The sequence below is a fragment of the Nuphar pumila genome, chromosome 6 (genome assembly GCF_984573655.1).
Source record: "Nuphar pumila chromosome 6, dmNupPumi1.hap1.1, whole genome shotgun sequence".
Lineage (NCBI taxonomy): Eukaryota > Viridiplantae > Streptophyta > Magnoliopsida > Nymphaeales > Nymphaeaceae > Nuphar > Nuphar pumila.
Genome location: NC_143254.1, coordinates 125,270,334 through 125,293,503, shown reverse-complemented (window position 1 = coordinate 125,293,503; position 23,170 = coordinate 125,270,334). Strand labels below are relative to the sequence as shown.

Sequence of the window (23,170 nt, the reverse complement as noted above, 5' to 3'; positions counted from 1 at the left end):
GTGAAATAAGTTTCTTAAATCATATGAATCTAGTTTAGAATTTTATTTTCTTGCTCGAACCGGATTCCAGCAACTAATTATTTGGGCAGGTTAGGGTACACCCTAATGAGTGGTATACCTGACCCATTGACAACACTATAGGTAGGGATGGCAGTGGACCGGGGCGGGGGTGGGGGCCGGGGCGGGTGGGGGACAAGGTCTTCACCCCTATCCCGTCTAAAAATCCGGACCTCTATCCCCGCACGGGTTTGAATTTTAACCTCCAACCCTGCCTCCATCCCTGTTTAATGTCATCTACCGTTTTCCCTCTGTCCATTGCCATTTTTAGAAGGATTGGGGACGGGGCAGGGCGGGGCAAGGTGGAGATCGGGACAGGGCGGGGCAGAAAAAATGTAAGTCCATATCTGCCTCCATCGCCGCTCCATCCCCGTTTCATGTCCTCCATCCCCAGTCCAAACGGGGTGAGGCGGGGCGGGGCTCGTTTCCCCCCGGTCTACTGCCATCCCTAACTATATGTAGCGGTAAATATGCTTCAATGCAGGTTGACTGGCTGAACCAAAGGTTGAGCTTGTTTTTGATTGATTATGGCTAAATTAGCCAAACAAACAAGTCTTATGAAAAAAAAAGAAAAAAAAAATTGCCAAAAACATAGCATGCTAATTACTAATCATTATCAATGTGTTGAGTAGAATAATTGGTATATAACCTAACAAAGGGTACAATGTTCACCGTTTGAGAGAAGTGAGTTCACATGAGTAAGGGTGAGAAGCCTGAGTAAGTATTATCTTGAACATGGTTGGCCTTTTCCAGGTTTTATTGGGTCCTAAGAAACAAATCGCCCTCTACGGCTTGCCCTTGGACTTGATGCATACAACATGAGGTGACTTTGAATGGTTTTTACCATATGTCTTACAGTTTGGATTTATAACCCGAAGAAACTGCACCCAGCAGGAAGACCTGGTCATGCTGGCTCAGCCAGCCATACCTAGAGGTGTTGCGTGTTCTTGAGAACCTTAAGAGATTTTTGTGATAATTAAGCAGTTGATTTTGATTAAAAAAGAAAATCTTTCTTTATGTCAAACTAGAAAAGAATGTACATAATGGTCATACCTTTTTTGTATGTTTATTACATGAAGAAACTGCACCTGGGATCTGAGACTTGGTCGCGTTGGTCAAAAGATCAGGTGCAATATGATTGCACAAATATTTGTGCATTAAGCACCTGATCACCCTACATCCTAGGGACAGGGCCTGTCAGGTGTGGGACCAAAGATCTGATGGACGGCGATCGGGTGCTTAATGCACAAATTTTTGTGCAATCATATTGCACCCGATCCATACTCAAGGGAAACACCTGAAGTAGGGATGTAAATGAGTCAGATCCAGGATGGAGGTTTTGCAATTTTTGGCTGTTTTCGACTCCCCACATGTATTTAGCTGTTTCAGAACCGATCCATTTGCATCTCTAACCTGGACCCTAAGGAGCCTGATAGTAATGTCCTACTTATTGCTAGAGAAGTAACACATTTTTTTTTCCTGGTTGATTACATTTATTTTTTTTTTTGGCTCATTGGTGATTCTTTCTTTAGCTAATATAGGGATTCACCATCGAGGTTAATTGTTGACCAAAAATCTATTATATAATTAAGGTTTCTAAGTACGATCCAAGAAGGATGCAGGACTCTTGGAAGCCAACTCCAATGTACACTATTCAGACAGGCAATCATAGAAATCACATTAGGCTAAGCCTGATGAGGGGAATATTGGACTTGCACTAAATTTGGCCACTATGTGTGTGTCTATGTTGGTGTTCATTTCAACATAGTAAACATCTAAAAAAAGATGTACAACAGTACCAGTGCACAAAGAGCTATCAGTTCAATCTCTGTTGAGGGGCAGACCTTGAGATGAAAAGTTTGAGGGGGGATTCAGAAATTGGATTTATATGGATCATGGTAAATTTGCATTGTTTTTCTTTCTTTGGTTATCTGATTGGTGTTACAGCAATCATACGTAAGGCTGGTAAACTAACCGAGCAGCTCATGACTCAGCTCTTTTTTGGCTTGTCATGAACTCGTTCATGATCGGTTTGTATAGTTGGTGAGCCGCGCCACGTGCAACTCGTTTAGATTAAATGAGTGGAGCCCGAACACAATGTGTTCAAGCTTGGCTCAGCTGGATAATGCTCGTATAGATAAAATATATATATTTTTATGGATAATGTATATTTTATGTAATATATAAAAGGAAGAATGCATAAAATATACATAACAAAGAAGGATGAATGAAACATATATAAATAAAACATGAACTATTAAATGTAATTTATAAAAAGTTATATATAGTTTCAAGTATAATATATAAACTATGTATAAATAACATGGAATGGTTTTACATGAGTCATCTCATGTTCGACTCGTCTCATTCAGGGCCGAGCCAAGCTCGGCTTGGCTAAACATGAACACGAGCCAAGCCACAAGTTCAATCCACTAGTAAATGAGCCGAGCCTGAACATGCCATGTTCGGTTCGTTCGGCTTGTTTAATTACCAGCCCTAATCATACTTACATAATCTCTATAATTTGAACAAAGTATTCAATTTAATGAAGTCAATGATTAATGAATCAATACTTCACTTTAGTAGATCATGTGCTGTTTGCTTTTTGTGAGCAATTTTGTTGGTTACCATTTAGGAGAGTAATAAGTAGGTCTTAAACATTCTTATCTCTTAAACCATCATAAACTGATTCAAAGACTAAACTTTTTGGTGTTTTCTTAGTTTGAACTTAAAAGATATATACATATATATATAGCTTACTTAACGGAAAACATGTATTGAATTGGGCATTTTTTTATGTTTACATTTTTTATGACAAAAGAACCCTCATCGAGAACCATGTTACTTAATAGGCCCACCTCCCTGCGAGGTAAAACTTTGGGTTGAGGACATGACCACCTAGCTTTAATTACATTTAGATGTGTTTTAAAAATGACTTAAAATTAACATCTCATTCACTTCAAGAAAAATGTGGATTAGCGACAGACGCTATCCGTCGCTAATCCATCTCTAATCCGTCGCTAAACAGTTTAGCGATGGATTAACAACAGATAGCGTCTGTCGCATAATCATGGTCGCTAATTAATGATAAAACTTATCCATCGTTAAGTTGCGACAGATTAGCGGCGGACATGATCCGTCGCTAGTACGTCACTATTTAAATTAGCGACGGATAATATCAGTCACAAGACCATCGCTATTTTAAATTAGCAACGGATATTATCCGTTGCTAAATTAAAAAAAAAATAAAAAATTAAAAAAATTGCTCCCTGCCGGACGATATTCCGGCAGCAATAGATCGGACTTGTACCACACCACACATGCGTTGCACCCGAGCAGCCCGACCCACCACTGCGGGGTCTTTTGCACAGAATTGGCATGCTCTCTGGTGCGCTCTCCAGCGCACTCTCCAACGCCCTCCCTACCTGGTTCTCTGCTTTTCTGTCCTGGCCCACCATTGCGGGGTCTTCTACACAACGCAGGAGAGTGCACCTCCGAACCGGTGCACTCTCATGCGCACTCTCTGGCGCCCTCTCGACCTCTGGCCCGGCCTGCCACTGCGAGGTATTCTGCACAACGCAGTGGTTGCACATCTGAACCGGCACGCTCTCCGGCGCCCTCCCAACCTGGTTCCCTTGCCTGTTCGTCGACCTGAAATCATAACCCCCAACAAAATCGTTAGGCCAAGAATGGAAAGCCATGCTCGGAAAAGAAAATGACTTACCAGACCAAAGAGGTCGGGCCGGCCTGGTCCTCCAGCGCTGGCGGGTGACTCTGACTCATTTTCTTCCTCGTGTTCCTCCACCACAAAGTCGTCATCGTTTGAGAAGTCATCAGTTTAAATTTTGAACGGGGAGAGAGGAAAAATTTTGCGCCTTAGATGGGATGATTTAAATAAAAAATTAGTGAGAGAATTTTTTCGTCGCTAATCCATCCCTAATTAGCGATGGAAAAATTCTCTCGCTAATTTCATCGCTAATTAGCGACAGATTAGCTATGAAATAATTCTCTCACTAATTTCGTCGCTAATTAGCATTTTTCTTGTAGTATTTGACGACGGAAAAAAACTATCGTTAATCCGTCGCTCATTAGCGACAGAATTACGAGGAAGATATTTTCGTTGCTAATTTTGCAAATATTTCGAATGTTAGCGATGGATAGTTTTCTCTCGCTAATCTGTCGCACATTTGCGACAGAAAAAATCTATCGCAAATGTCTGTCGCTAATCTACATTTTTCTTGTAGTGATCTTGCACTAAAAGAATGAATAAAATTCAAGTTTTCTTATTAAATTGATTCAATCTAAAGTATTGGTTTTAGTCAGTAAGCAATAATAAACACATTTAGAGGTTTGAACTGAGCAAAAAACACCTAAGGTATGTTTTTTTTTTAAGTTTAGGATGTTTAAGACAGAAATTAAACTGTTTACAAGCTACTAATTTTTTCCATTTTAGAGGCAAAAGTTCCCGACATCCTTGTATCACTAAATGGAAGAATATATATATATATATATATATATATATATATATATATATATATATAGAGAGAGAGAGAGAGAGAGAGAGAGAGAGAGAGATTGACCCATATCTTCGTACGGGTTTCGCTTCAAATGTGGTTCGGATGGGTGGCGTAATGCCACACATCCAAAACAAATTCAAAACTGGCCATTTAGTTGCGGTCAAGACCACTGCTAAAAGTTAGGGGACATTAAAAAAAAATGCCTGCTGCAGTGCACAAGTGTCCAAATTTTTTGGACACTTCACCCGTTTTAAGATGACGGTCTCTCTCTCTCTCTCTCTCTCTCTCTCTCTCTCTCTATATATATATATATATATATATATATATATATATATATATATATATATATATATATATTCTTCCATTGGTGGAGACCTTTGCTTGCCTATCAGTGTAGCAGAACTCAGTTTGTCAAGTCATTGATGACCTAAAATTGATTTGGACAAACTGAACCCGTTGGCATGTCAGCATAATGCTGTTGCTGCATACCACAGTGCAAAGAAAAGAAAGAAAAAACACCTACTACAAAAGGGTGGCAAAGATGATTCTTTCCAAACACCTTGTGGATGACATGAATGCACAGACCCATTAGATGTCATGCCACTAGTCATCCCGTGACTACTTGTACACCTAAATATTATGCAACCTAGCTTACTTGTCTTTTGGTTTACCCTCAACTCCACTTCCAACACATGCTCTCTCTCTCTCTCTCTCTATATATATATATATATATATATATATATATATATATATAACTGAAAGATGTAAACCAGTGAAATATGTAAACTGTATGCATCAAGATTTTTATATATTTTTTTATTTTTTCTAAAATGTTACATGGATGTGATCTAGATGCTTGGTTGTATAAAAAGAGACTCTTAGATCATTCAGTTAAGATGTATAAGAATGATCTTTTAAGGCTTGAAAATCAATGGGTCAGAAATTTTGTAAATATTCAAGCTTACAAAATCACATTTCTTAATCCGAATACGATGATCCAATAGTCGATTTCAAGCAAATGGACTACGCCGAATGCATCTGCGGGTTTAGATTTGCAAAAAAACCTATGAAAATATTGGTTTATACTAGTTTACATATTTTGCTGGTTTACATATTGCAGTCTCTCTCTCTCTCTCTCTCTCTCTCTCTCTCTCTCTCTCTCTCTCTCTATATATATATATATATATATATATATATATATAGGGCAGCCTAACCATCAGTTCCAATTCATGGGTTCAAGTTGTGTTGACCCAATTCAATCTCATAGATGAAATCAACATGATCCAAATGCTGAGTTTCAGTTCTTGGATTGTGTTTCTTCGTCAAAAAAAAAATTGAGCCAAAAAAAAAGTCATCGCATATTATGGGCCATTAATTTTTGAAGCCTCATAAAATCGTGTCTACATATCATAATTAGACAATTCAAGGGCTAATCTCACTAACCAAACCTCTGTAAGGTTAGCTCTATGTAAAACAACAACAAAATTGAAAAAATGAAAAAAAAAATCGATTGTGATAGTGACACGCACATATATCTCAAATTAGGGTTTCTCCATGACCCACTGTGGAAAGTAAGCCCATCTACATCAGTGGTTCATATGCAAACAAACTTGATAGCTGCTCCAGCTAGTCCTCGAGGGAGCAACTGCACCAGCAGTCCCATTCAAATGTTGGCAGCTAAAATCCAGAAAAAAAGATTGTACCCTGTGACAGATGATACATATAATGCTGTGCGTCATATGTCAATCCTAGTCGTCCAATCAAATGCATAAAGATGACTAAGATTAGTCCAATTCTCACCCATTAGTAAGTATGATCCTAACCGTCCAGATGCATTTGTTTGGACGGCTAGGATCAACACATGATACACAACTATCATATGTCATAAGATACAATCCTAGAATTTGGTTGGACGGCTAGGATCGATGTAGCAAGCTTATGCCTCGGATGCAGCCGAGAACCAATGAAACCATGTTGTCCATATAACCACCCTGGCTTGTGTGCCCCATCTGAGCTGGGTCCGATCTAAATCGTACTCTCACTACAACAGAGCAGTAGATTAGCGACGACCACCTTCCGTCGCTAATCCGTCGCTAACCATGTTAGCGACGGATTAGCGACAACGCGGCGACAGTATGCTTACGTCGCGAATATTTCGACGCTAACTGGCGACGGAATAATTCCGTCGCCAAGTCCGTCGCTAATTGCGACGGAATAACGAGCGCTATATTCCGTCGCCAATCCGCCGGTACTAAACGGCGACCACGACGTGGCGACGGATTTAATTCCGTCGCTAAGCCGTCGCTAGATTAATATGAATAGCGACGGAATCATCCGTCGCTAATCCGTCGCAAAAACGAAAAAAAATAAAAAAAAATTTATTTAAAAATTAATTACGGAGAACTGTACAATTTATATTTCCTGTACAATTTATATTTCCTGTAAATAAAAAACAAACCACACAAAAAAATTCATATAACAAGTATCTATAATAATTAATCGTTCCACCTTAAAACTAAGAAGTTTAATTATTTACAATTCAACAATTACAATTAGGAAAAATAAAAAAAATAGAACTTCTTCAACACAGTCCTCTAATCATCGCCAAGATTTTGTGCGTCTTCTTGTTCATTGTCTTTATCTGTCCCTTCAGCTCCACTACCCTGATTATCGCTAGCAGCCTACACAAGAAAAGAACAGTCAGTATTGATAAACAAAATATAATGAAATAAATTACACACTATATGTGATTCTATCATGTGCTCATGTGTGATCTAAGGCAATAAAAAAACTCTATATGTGATTCTATCATGCTCATATGTGTGCTAAGGCAGTCAAAAAATTGAATATGTGATTATAGCATGTTCATATGTGTTCTAAGGCATATAAAAAAACTCTATATGTGATTCTACCATGCTCAGATGTGCTTTAAGGCAGGCAAAAAACTATATATGTGATTCGATCATGCTCGTATGTGTGTTAAGGCAGTAAAAAAATTGAATATGTGAATATAGCATGCTCATATGTGCTCTAAGGCAGGCAAAGCCAAAAATTTTATATGTGATTCTATCATAAATGATATATAACATGTTCATATGTGTTCTAAGGCAGTTAAAAAACTCTATATGTTATTATAGCATGTTCATATGTGTGCTAAGGCAGTCAAAAAACAGAATATGTGATTATAATATGCTCATATGTGTTCTTAGGCAGTAAAAAAACTGAATATGTGATTATAGCATGCTTATGTGTTCTAATGCAATCAAAAAAACTTTATATGTGATTCTATCATGCTCATATGTGCTCTAAGACAGACAAAAAGTTAAATATATATATATATGTGATTCTATCATGCTCATATGTGTGCTAAGGCAGTAAAAAAATTGAATATGTGATTATAGCATGTTCATATGTGTTCTAAGGCATCTAGAAAAACTCTATATGTGATTCTACCATGCTCAGATGTGCTTTAAGATAGTCAAAAAAACTATATATGTGATTATACCTGAGAGGGACCTGGAATCGAATATCCCCTATCCTGAACAGCGGCCTTGATCTCATTTCGGAGAAAGGGGGCGACGGTGTATTGAAAGTAGTTATTCAGTGATTCATTAATGATCTCGCGTACATCATCACCGGAAAGAATAGTCGGCTGCTTGGAGCTTATGTCGGCGCAAGAAGTTGGTGAGCCGTAACTGGAAGAACCAATAACTGGTGAAGTGTTCATATTACTCCCAAACCCGAACACGCGACCTTTTTGGGGTTCACCTGCTGCAGTCACCCATGCTGTAGGATCAAATGATGGATGCTGAGTAGCGTCTTCACCATATCGCTCTACCACTTGTTGCTCATATGCCTCCTACAAAATAATGTTTAAAGTATTCATTAATAATTAATGATAACATTATGATGACTTGCATATATATTGCAATGATTATTAATAGAATTAATACATACCGTTGTCGTTCTCGCCTTCTCTGATACGAAGACTCCCGTGGTCTTCCGTTTATGTGTTTCTACAAACACATCCTTATATGGTACACTGCCTCCTTTTTCTGCTTCCTGCGAAGTTAAATGACAAAAGATTTAGTACACAAATTTGCAACTATACTTATAAAATTAATATTATATATTGATGAGTTACCATTTTCTTTAGGTGGCTCCCAAATGTCTTAGATCCACCTGTGTGTAGATGGGCTTCGGGCATCTTCGATCGATTTTGTGAAGCCTTCGCAGAGCGATTTTTAAATGCATCTCCCGCCCACATATCGCACATTTCATCCCAGTAATCTCTCCTGATAGTAATAGGACCATGGCCCTTCCACAGTAATGGATCATCTACTACGCCAGATGCTTTTTTTGCTGCAGTCTTCATAGTGTGCAGCATGTCTGCAAATCGATTGGCAGCCACCTTCTGCCACACCTTCCTTGCATCATTTTCTTCCACCGTAGTTGCAAAGCGATTCGAAGCCTACAAATATTTTCAGAAAGTTAGTAGACATTGCTTAAATAAATTAAATATGAAACACATTAACTATGAGGAACAACTGTATACCATGAATGAGGACCACAATCTGTCTAATACCTCCTTTGGGTACTCTTTCCATTGAGCAACTGGTCCTGGTAGATGTTGAAGAAGTGAATTCTTAATCTCCCGTACTACTTCTTGTGGCTCAAACCTCGTGCTGCACATGAATTGTTACACAGTAAATATCAATATAAAATATTTAAAAGATATGCAATAATTGAAAACAAAATACTTACGGTCGATTATCGATATACACTATTCGAATGAGTCTTCTTGTGCCAGCCTGTGAAGACCCTGTTTCCTGTGTTGGCTGTTGACTTGTGCGATCAACTGGTGTAGGTGGGTCGTGTACAGGCGCAACATCATCTGTAAAAAAATACACACCAAGTTCTCAGAATGTGCATTTGAACTAATCAAGCATCTAATTAGTTATATGATATACCTATCACAGGAGCCCGTGAAGATGAAGGTTGAGCCTGGCTACTACTGGATGAGCGACCACTATAACCTCCACGAACCATATTCTAACAAATAACATATGTCAAATAATTCACATCAAGTATTACAATGCATTCAAGTCATTCACATCAAGCATTGCAATGCATTCAAATAATTCAAATCATTGACATCAAGTATTGCACTAATTCAAATCATTCATTAATTGCATAAATTATAATACATTCAGATAAATTACAATGCATTCGAATCATTCGTATCAAGTATTACAATACATTGAAATAAAATTTTTAATCATTCACACCAAGTATTGCAATACAACTCACATCAAGTATTACAATGCATTTAAATAGAGGTTTGTAGTATAAGATTTTTTTCACTAGCTTGAGAATTCTTCCTCGTCACTAGTTTGACTTTCTTCTTCTTCTTCTTCTTCTTCTTCTTCTTCTTCATTGTTTGCCCATCCACTTGGTACATCATTTGGATCACATTCCTCTATGAATGTTTCATCAGCCAATGGAGATATGACATGCATATCATGCGCAACATCGTGACCATAAGCGAAGTCACAGACATCATCTGATTGATAGTAATCACTGTCTTCAGCTAACTCATCTTCTTGTAACTGATCATACTCTGGGTATAATTTGGATTTCACCTTGCAAACTGCCCACCATTCATTTCTATCTGACTTTTTTATACTCGGATATGAAGTATAATAAACTTGTTGAGCTTGCGAGGCTAATATGAATGGTTCATATGTTCCAAACCTGGATTTATGATTCACCTCCACAATGCCTGAAGCTTTGTCGAGTCTTGTTGCAGTTGGATCAAACCAATGACACTTGAATACCGTAACCCTGTTATTCATGCCTAAGTAAGTCAACTCCATTATTTCCTCTATAACACCGTAGTAATCATGTTCATTTTCACCGTAGCTGCTACCCTTGACACACACGCCACTATTTATCGTTGATTTGTTTATACCGTAGTCTTTTGTATGGAATCGATAACCATTTACGATATACCCGTTGTAGCATTGCACAACTTTGGTCGGACCATTTTCTAAATCACATATTCCTTGATCTTTAACATCACCATGGCGAACCTACGCACAGACATAAACAATTATTGTGATCACGATCAATTAAGTAACTTAGTGTTGTTTATAAGTACAAAATTTATGTTAGCTTCTTTACCAACTGTTTCAACCACTCCACAAACTTAGTTTCACGTTCTTTTTGTACTTCTGCATTAGTGAGATGTGAAACTTTGCTTTGCAACTCCAGATCAAATCGTCTGCAAACCACAAATACTTATATTACCGAGCCATGTATCCACATATAGAACATAAAAGGATTTATAATTGAGTTGCATATACATATACTTACTCGATGTATGGGTCGATCGCTGAACAATTAAAAAGAATATAGATGTGTGCTGCATCTTGCTCTCGATCTGTCAATAGCCTTGATCGGCAACTACCAAATGCATGCCCAAGTCGTTGAAATATCGACAGCTTGTCAGCTACAGTTACTTGTTCTCCATCATCGTTACGGGGCGGGCATGTGTAACGTGTTGAAATATGAGGTTCGAAGTACATAGATGAGAAATTTGAAATCTCTTCTAAAGTGTACGCCTCACAAATAGAGCCTTCTACTCTTGCTTTATTACGAACCTTTTTTTTTAGGTCAAGCATGCATCTGACAAGAATATACATTGCAAATTTTAAATATCTGTCATTAAAGAGACAAATATAAAAAAACATATACCTTTCAAATGGGTACATCCATCGATATTGCACAGGGCCACCAACCCTTAGTTCATATGGCAAATGTATGATCAAATGTTCCATAACATCGAAAAATGCTGGCGTAAATATCTTTTCTAACAGACAAACAGTGGTGATGACAGAGTCCTCGAGATTCTTTACATCTGATACAATGACCTCCGATGCGCACAATGTTCTGAAAAATCCGCTCAACTCAGACAATACCCCCCATATAGGTTTGTCTAACATATCATGGAATGCTAGGGGTATCAATCGTTGCATAAAGATATGACAATCATGGCTCTTCAACCCATATAACTGTCCATCGTCAATCTTCACAGCCCGAGCAATGTTAGAGACATATCCATCTGGAAATCTCAGTTGTCTCAACCATTGACATACATGTTTTATTTGATCAGGTCCGAGCACGTACTTCGCCTTTGGTTTCAGTACTTTGCCATTATACTCTTTGAGTTCCAATTCTGGTCTTTTACATATTAATTTTAAATCCATACGGGCCTTCGGATTATCCTTCGTTTTTCCTTTAATATTCATTACTGTATTGAACACATTATCAAACACATTTTTCTCTACATGCATCACATCCAAATTATGTCGTATCAATAGGGTCGGCCAATACGGTAGTTCCCAAAAAATAGATTTTTTCGTCCAATTGTGTTCCTTCCCAAATCCACGGAAGGGTGTAGGACTGCGGGCATCTGTTAATACATCTGGAAAGTATCGCAATCTTCTTAAAATCTCTATGCCAGACAATCTTGAGGATGGACCTTCCATTTCAGTTGTGCCTGCTGTAAATGCATTCTTTTGACGTCGGAACGGATGATCGCTGGGTAGAAATCGACGATGGCAATCAAACCAGCAAGGCTTCCTTCCATGCCTCAATCTAAAAGCTTTGGAATCCTCCATGCAGTACGGACAAGCCAACCTCCCATGTGTGCTCCAACCAGATAACATACCATATGCAGGGAAGTCACTGATTGTCCATAGAACAGCGGCCTTCATGTTGAAATTTTGTTTTTTGTGGGCATCATACGTGGTAACACCGTCATCCCACAGTACTTTTAATTCATCAATCAATAGCCTTAGATATACATCAAGATTTTGGCCAGGTGAGGTCGGACCAGGGATCAACAGAGACAAGAAAAGATTTGGACGTTTCATACACAAGCTTGGTGGAAGGTTGTATGGAGTTACAAATACTGGCCAGCATGAGTATGGAGTTGATCTACCCCCAAATGGATTAAATTCATCTGTACATAGACCGAGTCTAACATTTCGCACTTCCATTGCGAAGTTCTGATGAGTACGATCAAAGTGCTTCCAAGCTTCAGCGTCAACAGGATGCGTGATCTTGTTTTCATCGTGTCGAACTTTATTTGCATGCCATCTCATGTGTTTAGCTGTCTTTGAAGACATATACAATCGCTGCAATCTAGGAGTGATAGGAAAGTAGCGGAGCGACTTGTATGAAACTTCCTTTGATCTCGTGCTACCATTGCCTCTTGTCTTTGGCTTGAACCGAGGATGCCCACATGACGGGCATGATATGTCGTTTTCCTGCTCCTTGAAATACAACATGCAGTGATTTGGACAAGCATCAATCTTTTTGTAACCCATACCTAGAGCGTTGACCATAACTTTCGCACGATAGAAATTTTGTGGCAATTTCTCATCTTTAGGCAACATACTCTTCACAATCATGCACAAACGGTCAAAACATGATTGACTCAAATTATACTCGGACTTCAAATTCATTAGTTGAAGAACTGCAGACAAGATAGTGTGACTCTCACAACCGTTCCAAAGTGGCTCATCAGCATCTTTAAGTAAATCATAAAATCTACTAGCTGCATCGTTTGGTGATTCTTCATCTACGACAGTTCTTACATCACTAGAACTCATAGCAGAACCCAGTTCTGTTCCTGCAGCATCAAATATCAAATTCGTATATGGATTATCGTGCACCACATTCACCCGTGCATCAAAATCGTTTCTAAATTCTTCTCCATGAAACGCCCAGTTCTGATAATCACTCACAAAACCCTTCCTGTATAGGTGATGTCTAACGCCATGAGGTTCTACAAATCGATTATTCTTACAAATCTTGCAGGAACACCTAATCCGACCTGTGGGATCTACCGTACTGACACTCGCCGTTGCAAATTCAATAAAACTATCGACACCATCCATATATTCATGCGATAACTCATTGTCCACTATCCTACGATACATCCATTCACGGTTTGCAGTCATTCTGTCGTATGATGTTACGAATAGTATCCTAACGAATTAAGAAAAAAACAATCAGAATGCGACGATGAAGAAAATATCAAATTTATCATGCAATATACTATGTCAAACAATAACAAGAATTTTGATGCATGCATTGATAACTTAATATTTTCATGTGCAAACTATTAATGACATGATACAATCATTTGAAGCATGCTTTTATTATAAAATTTCACATGGAAGTCAAAATCAAATTGAAAGTAACTACATGCAAGCATGGATACAATTACATCAAACATTGCAATACATCATAATCATTCATATCAAATAAATGGCAAACATGTACCTGCAGCAAACACACTTCAATATCTCACTAACTACTACCATGCTTAGCATGGACTCCGTACTCCAAAAATAAGAACACTTTCATATTTCTACATTAAAATCATGCTCAGCATGATCTCCGAACTCCAACAAAGCAGTCCTAGATATCAACAACTAAGTGAGTGTGTGAACAATAAAGTGCTGCATTCAATAAATTAAATAACATGTGATACGTTTGCATCACTTACTCACCACGGGTATTTACCCGATTTGCATTGTTTTTGTCATTTACTTACCACAGGTGGCCGAGCACGAGTTGGTTCCGTTGAAAAATCTGCACAAAAACAAAACAAATTAAGTAACAAACTAACTAATCAAGAAAACAAATTGAAGTAAAACTAACTACCAGTAGACATTAACAAACTAACAAATTGAACAACATGGACAACTTGTATATATACATTACAAAAAAAATTTCAACTTAAAATCCATATGGACAACATATATGCAAACTACACTTAAAACCATATGGACATCTTATATACACATATTACAATTTTTTTTTCAAGCTAATCACATGGACAACATAGGGATCACATAATAACTTTTTTTTTTTTTAAAAAGAGATCACATGGGCAGCATAGGTATCCATAACAAAAATTCTTTTCAAAACAGATCACATAGGCAACGTAGGTATCTCATAACAAATTTTTGTTAAACCCAGCCGAGTGGAAGAGAAAGAGATAGACTAAGAAGGTTGGAGGCCTTGTGCTCAGCCAAGCTCCCTTCCACAGCCCCTTTTCGCGTTTTTCTCTCAAGGTACGGGTATTTTCTTATGTGAAACGTTTGAGAAATCGGGTAGAGGTAGGATTTCCATGCATGTTTTGATGGAAATCCATGGCGAATCAGTGGATCTACGAATCCACTATGTTATATTGATATTTTTCCTTGTTTTTCATTTTTTTTTCAAAAAGAAATCCATGGCACGATCGATGTGGTATGGGTGTCGGCTGACAGACCAGCCGAAGTCAAGCCGTGAACCCTCGTTGTTGGCCCAGCCGAGTGATCAGCTGGGTATGATCCCTTTATTTCAAAAAAAAAAATCTTTTTATTCACGTTGGGGGCTGTTGGCTGGCTGGCAGCCAGCCGAGTAGCACTCGGCTGACTGCCAGCATGCTGGCAGGTGCGCCAGGCCCAGCACCCAGTCGGCTGGGTGCTAGGCGAGCCTATGACAGGGCCATAGCCGGCCCAGCCGACAAAAATTCTTTTCAAAACAGGGAAGGGGGTTAAACCCCCTGTCGGAAAGGCAGTTCCGGCATGGGGGGTTGACCCCCTGCCGTGCCTTTACGGCAGGGGGGTCGACCCCCCATGCGTTTCCGGCAGGGGGTCGACCCCCCATGCGTTTCCGGCAGGGGGTCGACCCCCCTTGCCGGAAACGCAGGGGGTCGACCCCCCCTGCCGGAAAGCACGGCAGGGGGTTAAACCCCCTCCGTTTCCGGCAGGGAAGGGGCGTACCCCCTGCGTTTAGAAGAAGAAGAAGAAGAAGAAGAAGAAGAAGAATATTACCTGCGCTTCGCCGGACGGTGGCGGGAGGTTGACGGGGAGCGGCAGCTGGCCAGCGGTGGACGGGGAGCGGCGGCTGGCGAGCGGCGGTGGCCGGACGGTGGCGAGAGCCGACGGGCGGCGGGAGGGAGCAATACAGCGAAACAGGGAAAAGAGAAAGAGGGATGGGATTAGGGATTTACGCGACATTTAGCGACGGCTTAGCGACGGCAAAATTCCGTCGCGAAGCCGTCGCGAAACCCAAATACCAAAAAAGCGACGGAAAATATTCTGTCGCTACTCCGTCGCTAATTAGCGACGGAGTAGCGACGACAGAGTTCCCTCTCTAAATCCGTCGTTAAAATGGTGTTCTTGTAATCAAAAGTAGCGACAAAAACATGCTGTCGCTAAGTAGCGACAGATTAGCGATAAAAATCGTTTCCTCGCTAATCCGTCGCAAATTAGCGACAGATTCTATCTCTAGCTAATCTGTCGCTAAGTAGCGACGGGAAAAATCTGTCGCTAATTTCCGTCGCTAATTAACAATTTTCTTGTAGTGTCTCTGAGATAACAAAAAACCAGTCTTGTTTTTTTTTTTATGAGTCCAATGTTCTCATAATTGGTTTCTAAATTGAATTGCTTTTTCAAAATGAATTCAGAAAATCGGCCTAAATCCAATTGAATCGAACCATTTTGAATTGGTTTATTTAAAGAAATTGATTTAGAAAAACAAACAAAAAAATCTAGAATAAGGTATCTAATGACTTAGATGTTTAATCAAATTCACATACATGTACTAAATTACTTTAAAAATATAAAACAAATATAATAATTATCACAAATATAAAAAACTGATTCAGGCTGATTTTCCATAAATCGGTAAAAGTGTTAATTTGATTCAAATCAGTCTATTCAGGCCAATTCGATTTCATTTTAACTAGATTGGTTGAATTATACCTGTCAGGTTGCGACCACATCAAGATGGAAATAGTCATCGACCTCATACACATTCAACAACACAATAATTCAAGGTTAACAGAAATTGTACAGTGATTTATAAGTATAATCAACATTTAAGAGTGTTGTACAATATTGCTGATCTTATAAAAAATTCCAGCATTTATTAACAATAAGGCGTGCAATTATGTACCGATCTGGATTTGAATCCATTTGGATTTGATCTCAATCCATCTACAACCTGCTTTGGGCGATTAACAAATGGAGCCTAGACTAGATAAAACCATTATATTGACCCATCCTACCAGCTCTCTTGCTTTGCATGGATTTGATTTCTAAAAGTTAAACTAGCTTTTGAATCATGTTTAATTTCTTTGTTGGATAGCCAAAAAAAAAACTTTCTTGTTCACCCAAATTAGTGTAAGACGTGCGCTTGTAGGTTTTGAACTCATGACGTCCCGTCAACTTGGTGATCATGGGTCACCACCGTCAGATGAGCAGGTCCCTCATGCTCTTTTTTAAATCATGATTGACATCATCTAACTTATTAATTTATGTCTTATAGGCGACTCCAAAATGATGTTTTTAAGCCAGTTCTAGGCCACGCTTGCCTGCATAAATTGTGAGTCGTTGATTTTTCAACATTTTCAAAACTGAATTTTAAAAGATATGGGCAATTTCTCTAAATAAAAAAAAAGATATGGTTAGTAAGTCTAGGGCGTGTGCCACCACTGATATATATATATATATATATATATATATATATATATATATATATATATATATATATATATATATATATATATATATATATATATAGAGAGAGAGAGAGAGAGAGAGAGAGAGTAATGAGTCTGTGCTAAATCCATTTGGGGATAAACCGCATGCTAAATGGGTTTTTCATCTTCTCCGGTGCTTTTTATGCGGTTCCGGTTCTATAAATGTGTTGGGCATGGTTGATATACTAAGAATCCACACCTGGATCATATGTTTTTGATGAAAAAAATGATGTTTGTAGCCTCGGAAATTTACAAAGATTTTGGACTGTTGATTTTTTGAATGTTATAAAAACGCTGATCCCTATAAAATCAAGTACGTAGATCACATTTGTATGGTTAAAATTTAAACATAATATGAAAAAAGCTCAAAAAACATATTTAGCACAGGGTTTAGCACCAAATGGGTTTAGCAAGTACTCATTAATCTCTCTCTCTCTCTCTCTCTCTCTCTCTCTCTCTCTCTATATATAGAGAGAGAGAGAGAGAGAGAGAGATAGATAGATAGATATATTTGCAACTATAGATTGTTTGTATGATCTTAATTGGGAAACCATACTTGCAAGTTACATCAACTAAGTGTAACCTCAACCATGAGGCTTGCAAGACTTTTTCCTTAGGTTTACGCCTTCAATGGCATTTTTTGGTTTTCAAGTCATAAAAATTTGATAACTTGTGGAGGGTCTCTATTTTGAACCCTTGAAAATCTTGCATGATCCAAAACCCTGTTCTTATTAAACAATTACATCACATTTGTACAGTTACTTGTATAAAATAAAAGGCACAAGTTACCAAATATATATAGAGAGCAAGAGGGAGACTAGGTGCCAGCCTACCGGGCTTTTGAAGGGTTTTTCTTTCTTTTTTTTAAATCTGACCATAGACTCTTCGATCGTCAGATTCCAACACGCTGACAGGTTTTGATAAGATTTAAAAATCAATGGTCTAGATTTTTCATAGATATTCAATGCTTAAAAAATCATATTTTTTATCAAAGAAAAATGATCCAAGTATCATTTCCTAATAAATTGACCATGCTAAATATATCTTACTACCACTCTTTTGGCCTATCGCCAGCTTATTGCCAGCAAACGGGTGCTGATACTGTGAGCAAACGTGTTTTTAAGTTATTTTTTACAAAACTGACACTGCAACTGTGTTCGACATGGTCGATCTGATAAGAATCAACACTTTGATCATTTTTTTTGATAAAAAAATATGATTTTTAAGCCTTGAATATCTATAAAAAATCTTAAATTGTTGATTTTTAAACCTGATAAAAACTACCTCTGTTGGTTGGAATTGGATGATACAAGAGTGATTCCTATCAAATCTAGCATGCTATATGGTTAGATTTAATAAAAAAACATACGAAAAATCTTCAAAAGTCATATATATATATATATATATAAGAGTGTTTTTAATTGGAATTTAGAAGCAGGGGCTCTGTGCAGCTCGTGCATGAGGGTCGTGCGGTTTCAATCAATGACGTCACACCCGCGTTTCACTAAACAACAGGAGCTCCGCTCCTCTGCCTTCTGCGGTCTCACCTCACCATTTGTGCAATACAAACGCAAAATATTGCATCAGACTGAGCCACTGAACCATCCCCCTCCGCACGCCCCCACCCCTCCCCCATTCTTTTTCCCTTTTCTCCACTCTTCCCCTCTCTCACACGCTCCTCTCTTACGTAGCCAAAATCAAGCAACCCCATTAATTACCCGCCCCTTCACACAAGCCCCAATCAACACAAAAAAAAATTTGATTTTTCTTATTCCTCCTAATCACAAATACATCTTCAAAATTTAAAAAATATATATAAACTAGTAGTCGTAATAATAGTATCATAATAACAATAATAATAATTGATAATGATGAACCTCATGAAAAATCTTCTTCAAATTGCTTATGATGAAGGATGATGCACAGAGAAATCTATATCCTTTCCTCCACCACCACCACCACCACCACCTATTGAGGTGGTGGTACTGCAACAAGCCGTTAGGTTATGAACAAGCTCCATCAATGAACAAGATTGCATGTTCTCCTTATCTTCTCCTTCCTCTCCCTCCTCCTCTTTGTTCCTCTCCCTCTCTCTCTCCTCCTCTTGCTCTTCATCATCATCACAATCTTCTTCCTCATCGTCCTCTTCATTCCCACCTTCTTCCTCCCCATCATTCTCATTCTCACTGTAGTTCAAAGACCCCACTTCCTTGTTCTTCCTCTCCATCTTCCCAACTGCCCCCATCTGAAGATCAGCTTCAGATGGGTCTCTCTCTCTTTCTCCCTTTGCCGGGAGAATCGCTTCCAACAGCATTGAACTTGATGGAGCACCACCGCCGGCGCCGGAAGAGGCCTTGGTGTTGTAGAGGAGGTCCAGTTGGTGAAAGTAGGGGCACGTTTTGGATGGTTGGGATCTTCTCTTTGCGTTATCCTTAGTCTTTCTGAAGTACTTGTTGATGTTCTCCCACTTCTCCTTGCACCTCTTGGCGCTCAGGGCGTAGCCCATTGTGGCCATCGCCGAGCTCACTTCCTCCCACAGGGGTCCCTTGAGCCCAGGCTCCTGAAACCTAGACTCGAGCTCGCTACGTACCTTGATCAAGGCGTTCACCTCTGACTTTGGCCACCGCCGCTTCCCGCTACTTCCCCGGTTTGTCTCGGAGGTTTCTGGCTGCGAGTTCTCGCAGCTGGCAATGTCCCTCTTGGGCAGGTGAACAGTTTCTCCGGTGAACTTCTCCAAGAGTGAGACGAGTGCTGCCTCTCGAGACAAAGATACGGCTTCCTCTTGAGCCCGGAGGGCTCGCTCCCTGTTGAGCTTCGCCGTCTCTTGCCGGCGCCACTCTTCTTCTCGACTCTGCCTCTCTTGATCCCTCTTCTCCATCACCTCCATGAACTTGCGGTGCAGTGCCTCCTGATGCTCCATCAGCTGATTTACGAGCCTCTCGAAAAATGCCACTATTGACACCAACTGCTGTTGCTGAGCCTTTCGTTTCTTTTTCCTCTTTTGTTGTTGTTGCTGCTCTTGTTCCTGTTGCTGTAGCTGCTGCATCTTTTTCTTGGACGCCTCTTCATCGGCGGACGTTTCTGACAACAGGTCGACGTAGGTACCGGTCATTTCTGGCCCAAAGCTCAATCTTTTGGCCGGAATGGGAGGAAGGTTGTCGCCAGTGAGGGCCGAACCAGAACCCGTTTGCAGCTCGCCGGAGAACCCCACGTTGCAGATGGCCTCTAGCTCACTGAACATGCTGCTCTTGCTCTCCGGTGGCTCGCTCTCCTCCGCACCCTTTCTGTATCTCTTTGCATTGGTTGCTGCCCTATTGTTGTTGTAGCCCAAATCTGAAATCCTCCTGTGGAATTCAAAACAGTAGAATGAATGATCAATGGGGGTTGCAACTCGCAATGAATCATAAGCAGTGGATGTGTGGTTAATTTCTTCAATGAACACTCATGTTTAGAGATATTGTATACAAGCAATTAATTACAATGCTACGGAGATATAGTTTTCTTTTTGGACTAAAATATATCTTGGAAGTATCAATCTTGTTTTGAGTTACAAAACCAAAAAAAAACAAAACAAAAGAGAAGTTTTTGAGAATTTAGATAATCTTCCTCTTTTCATGAGCTGTAAAAAGTGTGAACCGAGAATTAAAAATCACCAAGAAACTCTTAACTTGATTCCTCACAAATCTCTTTTTAATTTCTTTCTTTCTACTTTTGTGGAGGGTGAGTGAGAGACCTAGACTCTAGAAGAAATTAAAAGGGGAGATCCCAATTGATTCAACAAACATTATTATATATCTCATCTCACTTTTAGATCTCAAGCTTTCTACTGAAGTACTAAAGTAGAAAAAAACAGATGGAAAAGGAAAACCCCAAAAAGGAAGAAGAAGCAAGAGGGGGAAAGAGCACAGTGGTTTCTTTGTTTTTCTTTACCAGACTAGTCCTCTAATGGAATTATCAGGACTCTTGACGCCGACTTCCTCTCTGGGCCACCTCCGATCCGAGACTTCATCGCCAAGAGACACATCTTCATCTGCAAAATGGTGCCTCCCTCTGCTACAACCCGGCTCATTTGCGTCCAGCACCGGCCGTAAATTTAATATGAAAGGAAGAAGCTGAGCGGAAGGGTTTTCCGGCTCAGGCTCGAGAACATGATGCGGCGGTGGTGGTTGTGGTGGTGGTTGCTGCTGCTGAGGGTGCAACCTCCTTGGCTGCTCCTCCAAGTTCTCAAACTCAAGGAATGTCTGAAGATGATGGTATTGGTAGCCTCTATCCTGCTGCTGATGTAGATGATGCTGGTGATGGTGCTGGTGCTTCTGTTCGGAAGATGGATTCAAGTTATTTGAGAGTGTGTATAGAGCAGCAGATCTATCCACCAAGAATTGTTGGAGCTCAGGAAGTCCATACCCTGGTTGCATTTTCTTCTTTTTTGCTGATCCCCCTCTCTTTTTCCCTCTTTCAGATCATAAACCCCATCCTAAGCCTATTCCTCAAAAATGGTTGTTGGGTATCTCAAGAACAACAAGAAGATGAAGGGGAGAAAAAAAAGGGAGAAAGATCTCCTAGAATATTGTAGTTACCGCTAGCTTTATCAGCTCTTCTGCTATAATCTTCTGAAAACCCTAAAACTCTCTCTTTCTCTCTCTCTCTCTCTCTCTCTCTCTCTCTCTCTAGAGAGGTGGAATGGGGAGAGAGGTTTTTGAGTTCTGTGACGTCATGAAATATGCAGGAGCTAAGGAGCATAAAAGAAGGATTTAAGCATACAAATAACAATAATAATGAAAACAAATGAGTTTGTTTATTGAGATTTTGAATGATAGAAACAAAAATATGATAATAATGATTTTCGTTGGCTGAGGAGGCTACAAAAGTGGGAACAGTATCATTGGAGTCTCGATGACGCTCATCGTCTAGGAAACCACGCCCCCCCCCCCCCTGTCTCGGTTTTTACAATTTTGTCCTCCAAATGACAGAAAATTTATCGTTACCCAACTCAAGACGATGAAGCTTCTGAAATGAAGAATTACTGAAAACGAATGAGTTTGAATTTCAGAGATCCTGGCCTTGTTTTGAATTTTAATAGTAACATTTTGAATGGTATTTTTTGTAAAATTCAGATGTGAAACTTGGATATCTGTCTGTGTGGATTCTTGCACAAAAGTATGATCCGTAAGGTGCAGATCTTCCTAAATCAGGGGCGTTAATAAAAAATTTTGTGAGTTTTAGAGAGAGAGAGAGAGTACTAGACAGAACTATCATAACCACTATATTGCAGAGGCAGCAGCATTGAATGCTCTCTCCAACTTGGCCCAGACTCCCAGCTACCACAAAACAAAGACTACACCTCACCAATTCTAAACTCTCTCTCTCTCATTAGAAATGAACTCAACCAAGCTCCCCTAATTGTTAAGACTTACAAGAGTAGAGAGAGTGAGCTTAGCATGTAGCCTCATAGAAGGGCCATCCTGCTCCTTACATGACCAACTTAATTTTTTATTTCATGGTTGAAATTGAATACCAAGGGTATTCACAACCTAAAAAGCCATCATACTCTTTCTAACATACTTTATCTACAACATTCTTCAACATTAGAGATCTCCACAAGAAAATTTGAATGGTCTTTACCTACAATACAATTTCTTCATTTTTAAGTGCTTGATATTCTCAAATATGCAATGCCTTCATCATTTTTCTTTGAGAGTGGATCAGGTAAGAATCCCTTACGGTAATCCGTCAAATATCCCTCTGCAGACGCTCATCCATAGGATGAATGGCTACAAGAGCTTTGGTTTATTTGCAGTATGCACCAGATGCTCTTCATCTATAGCATCAATAGCCCAGATGAGACACGTTGAAGGTACAAGCAATACAGTCATCATGTTACCAATGTTGTTAGTATCATAAACCGGTTCATATCCTATCGGGCTGAAATTGATATGAAACAAACCAACAAAGGCTTAGCTTGTCTGGCGTGAGCAGTTAGTGTGCG

General features: G+C 39.4%; 1 protein-coding gene across 1 annotated transcript; it reads right to left on the bottom strand.

Moving 5' to 3' along the window:
* Nucleotides 1-18,933: 18,933 nt before the first annotated feature.
* Nucleotides 18,934-21,898, bottom strand: LOC149836071 (uncharacterized). The gene is made up of 2 exons (XM_090008960.1): nucleotides 21,115-21,898; nucleotides 18,934-20,528 (listed from the first exon to the last, which is right to left on the bottom strand). Exons 1-2 carry the CDS (start codon nucleotides 21,597-21,599, stop codon nucleotides 19,088-19,090), a joined length of 1,926 nt encoding a protein of 641 aa, XP_089865086.1. The 5' UTR covers nucleotides 21,600-21,898; the 3' UTR covers nucleotides 18,934-19,087.
* Nucleotides 21,899-23,170: the final 1,272 nt, after the last annotated feature.

Excerpts from the sequence above, each read along its gene's own strand:
- LOC149836071 (XM_090008960.1), bottom strand. The coding sequence starts at position 21,599 with ATGCAACCAGGGTATGGACTTCCTGAGCTCCAACAATTCTTGGTGGAT. Across the intron at positions 20,529-21,114 it reads TCCATTAGAGGACTAGTCTG|GAGGATTTCAGATTTGGGCT; the intron begins GTAAAGAAAAAC and ends TGAATTCCACAG.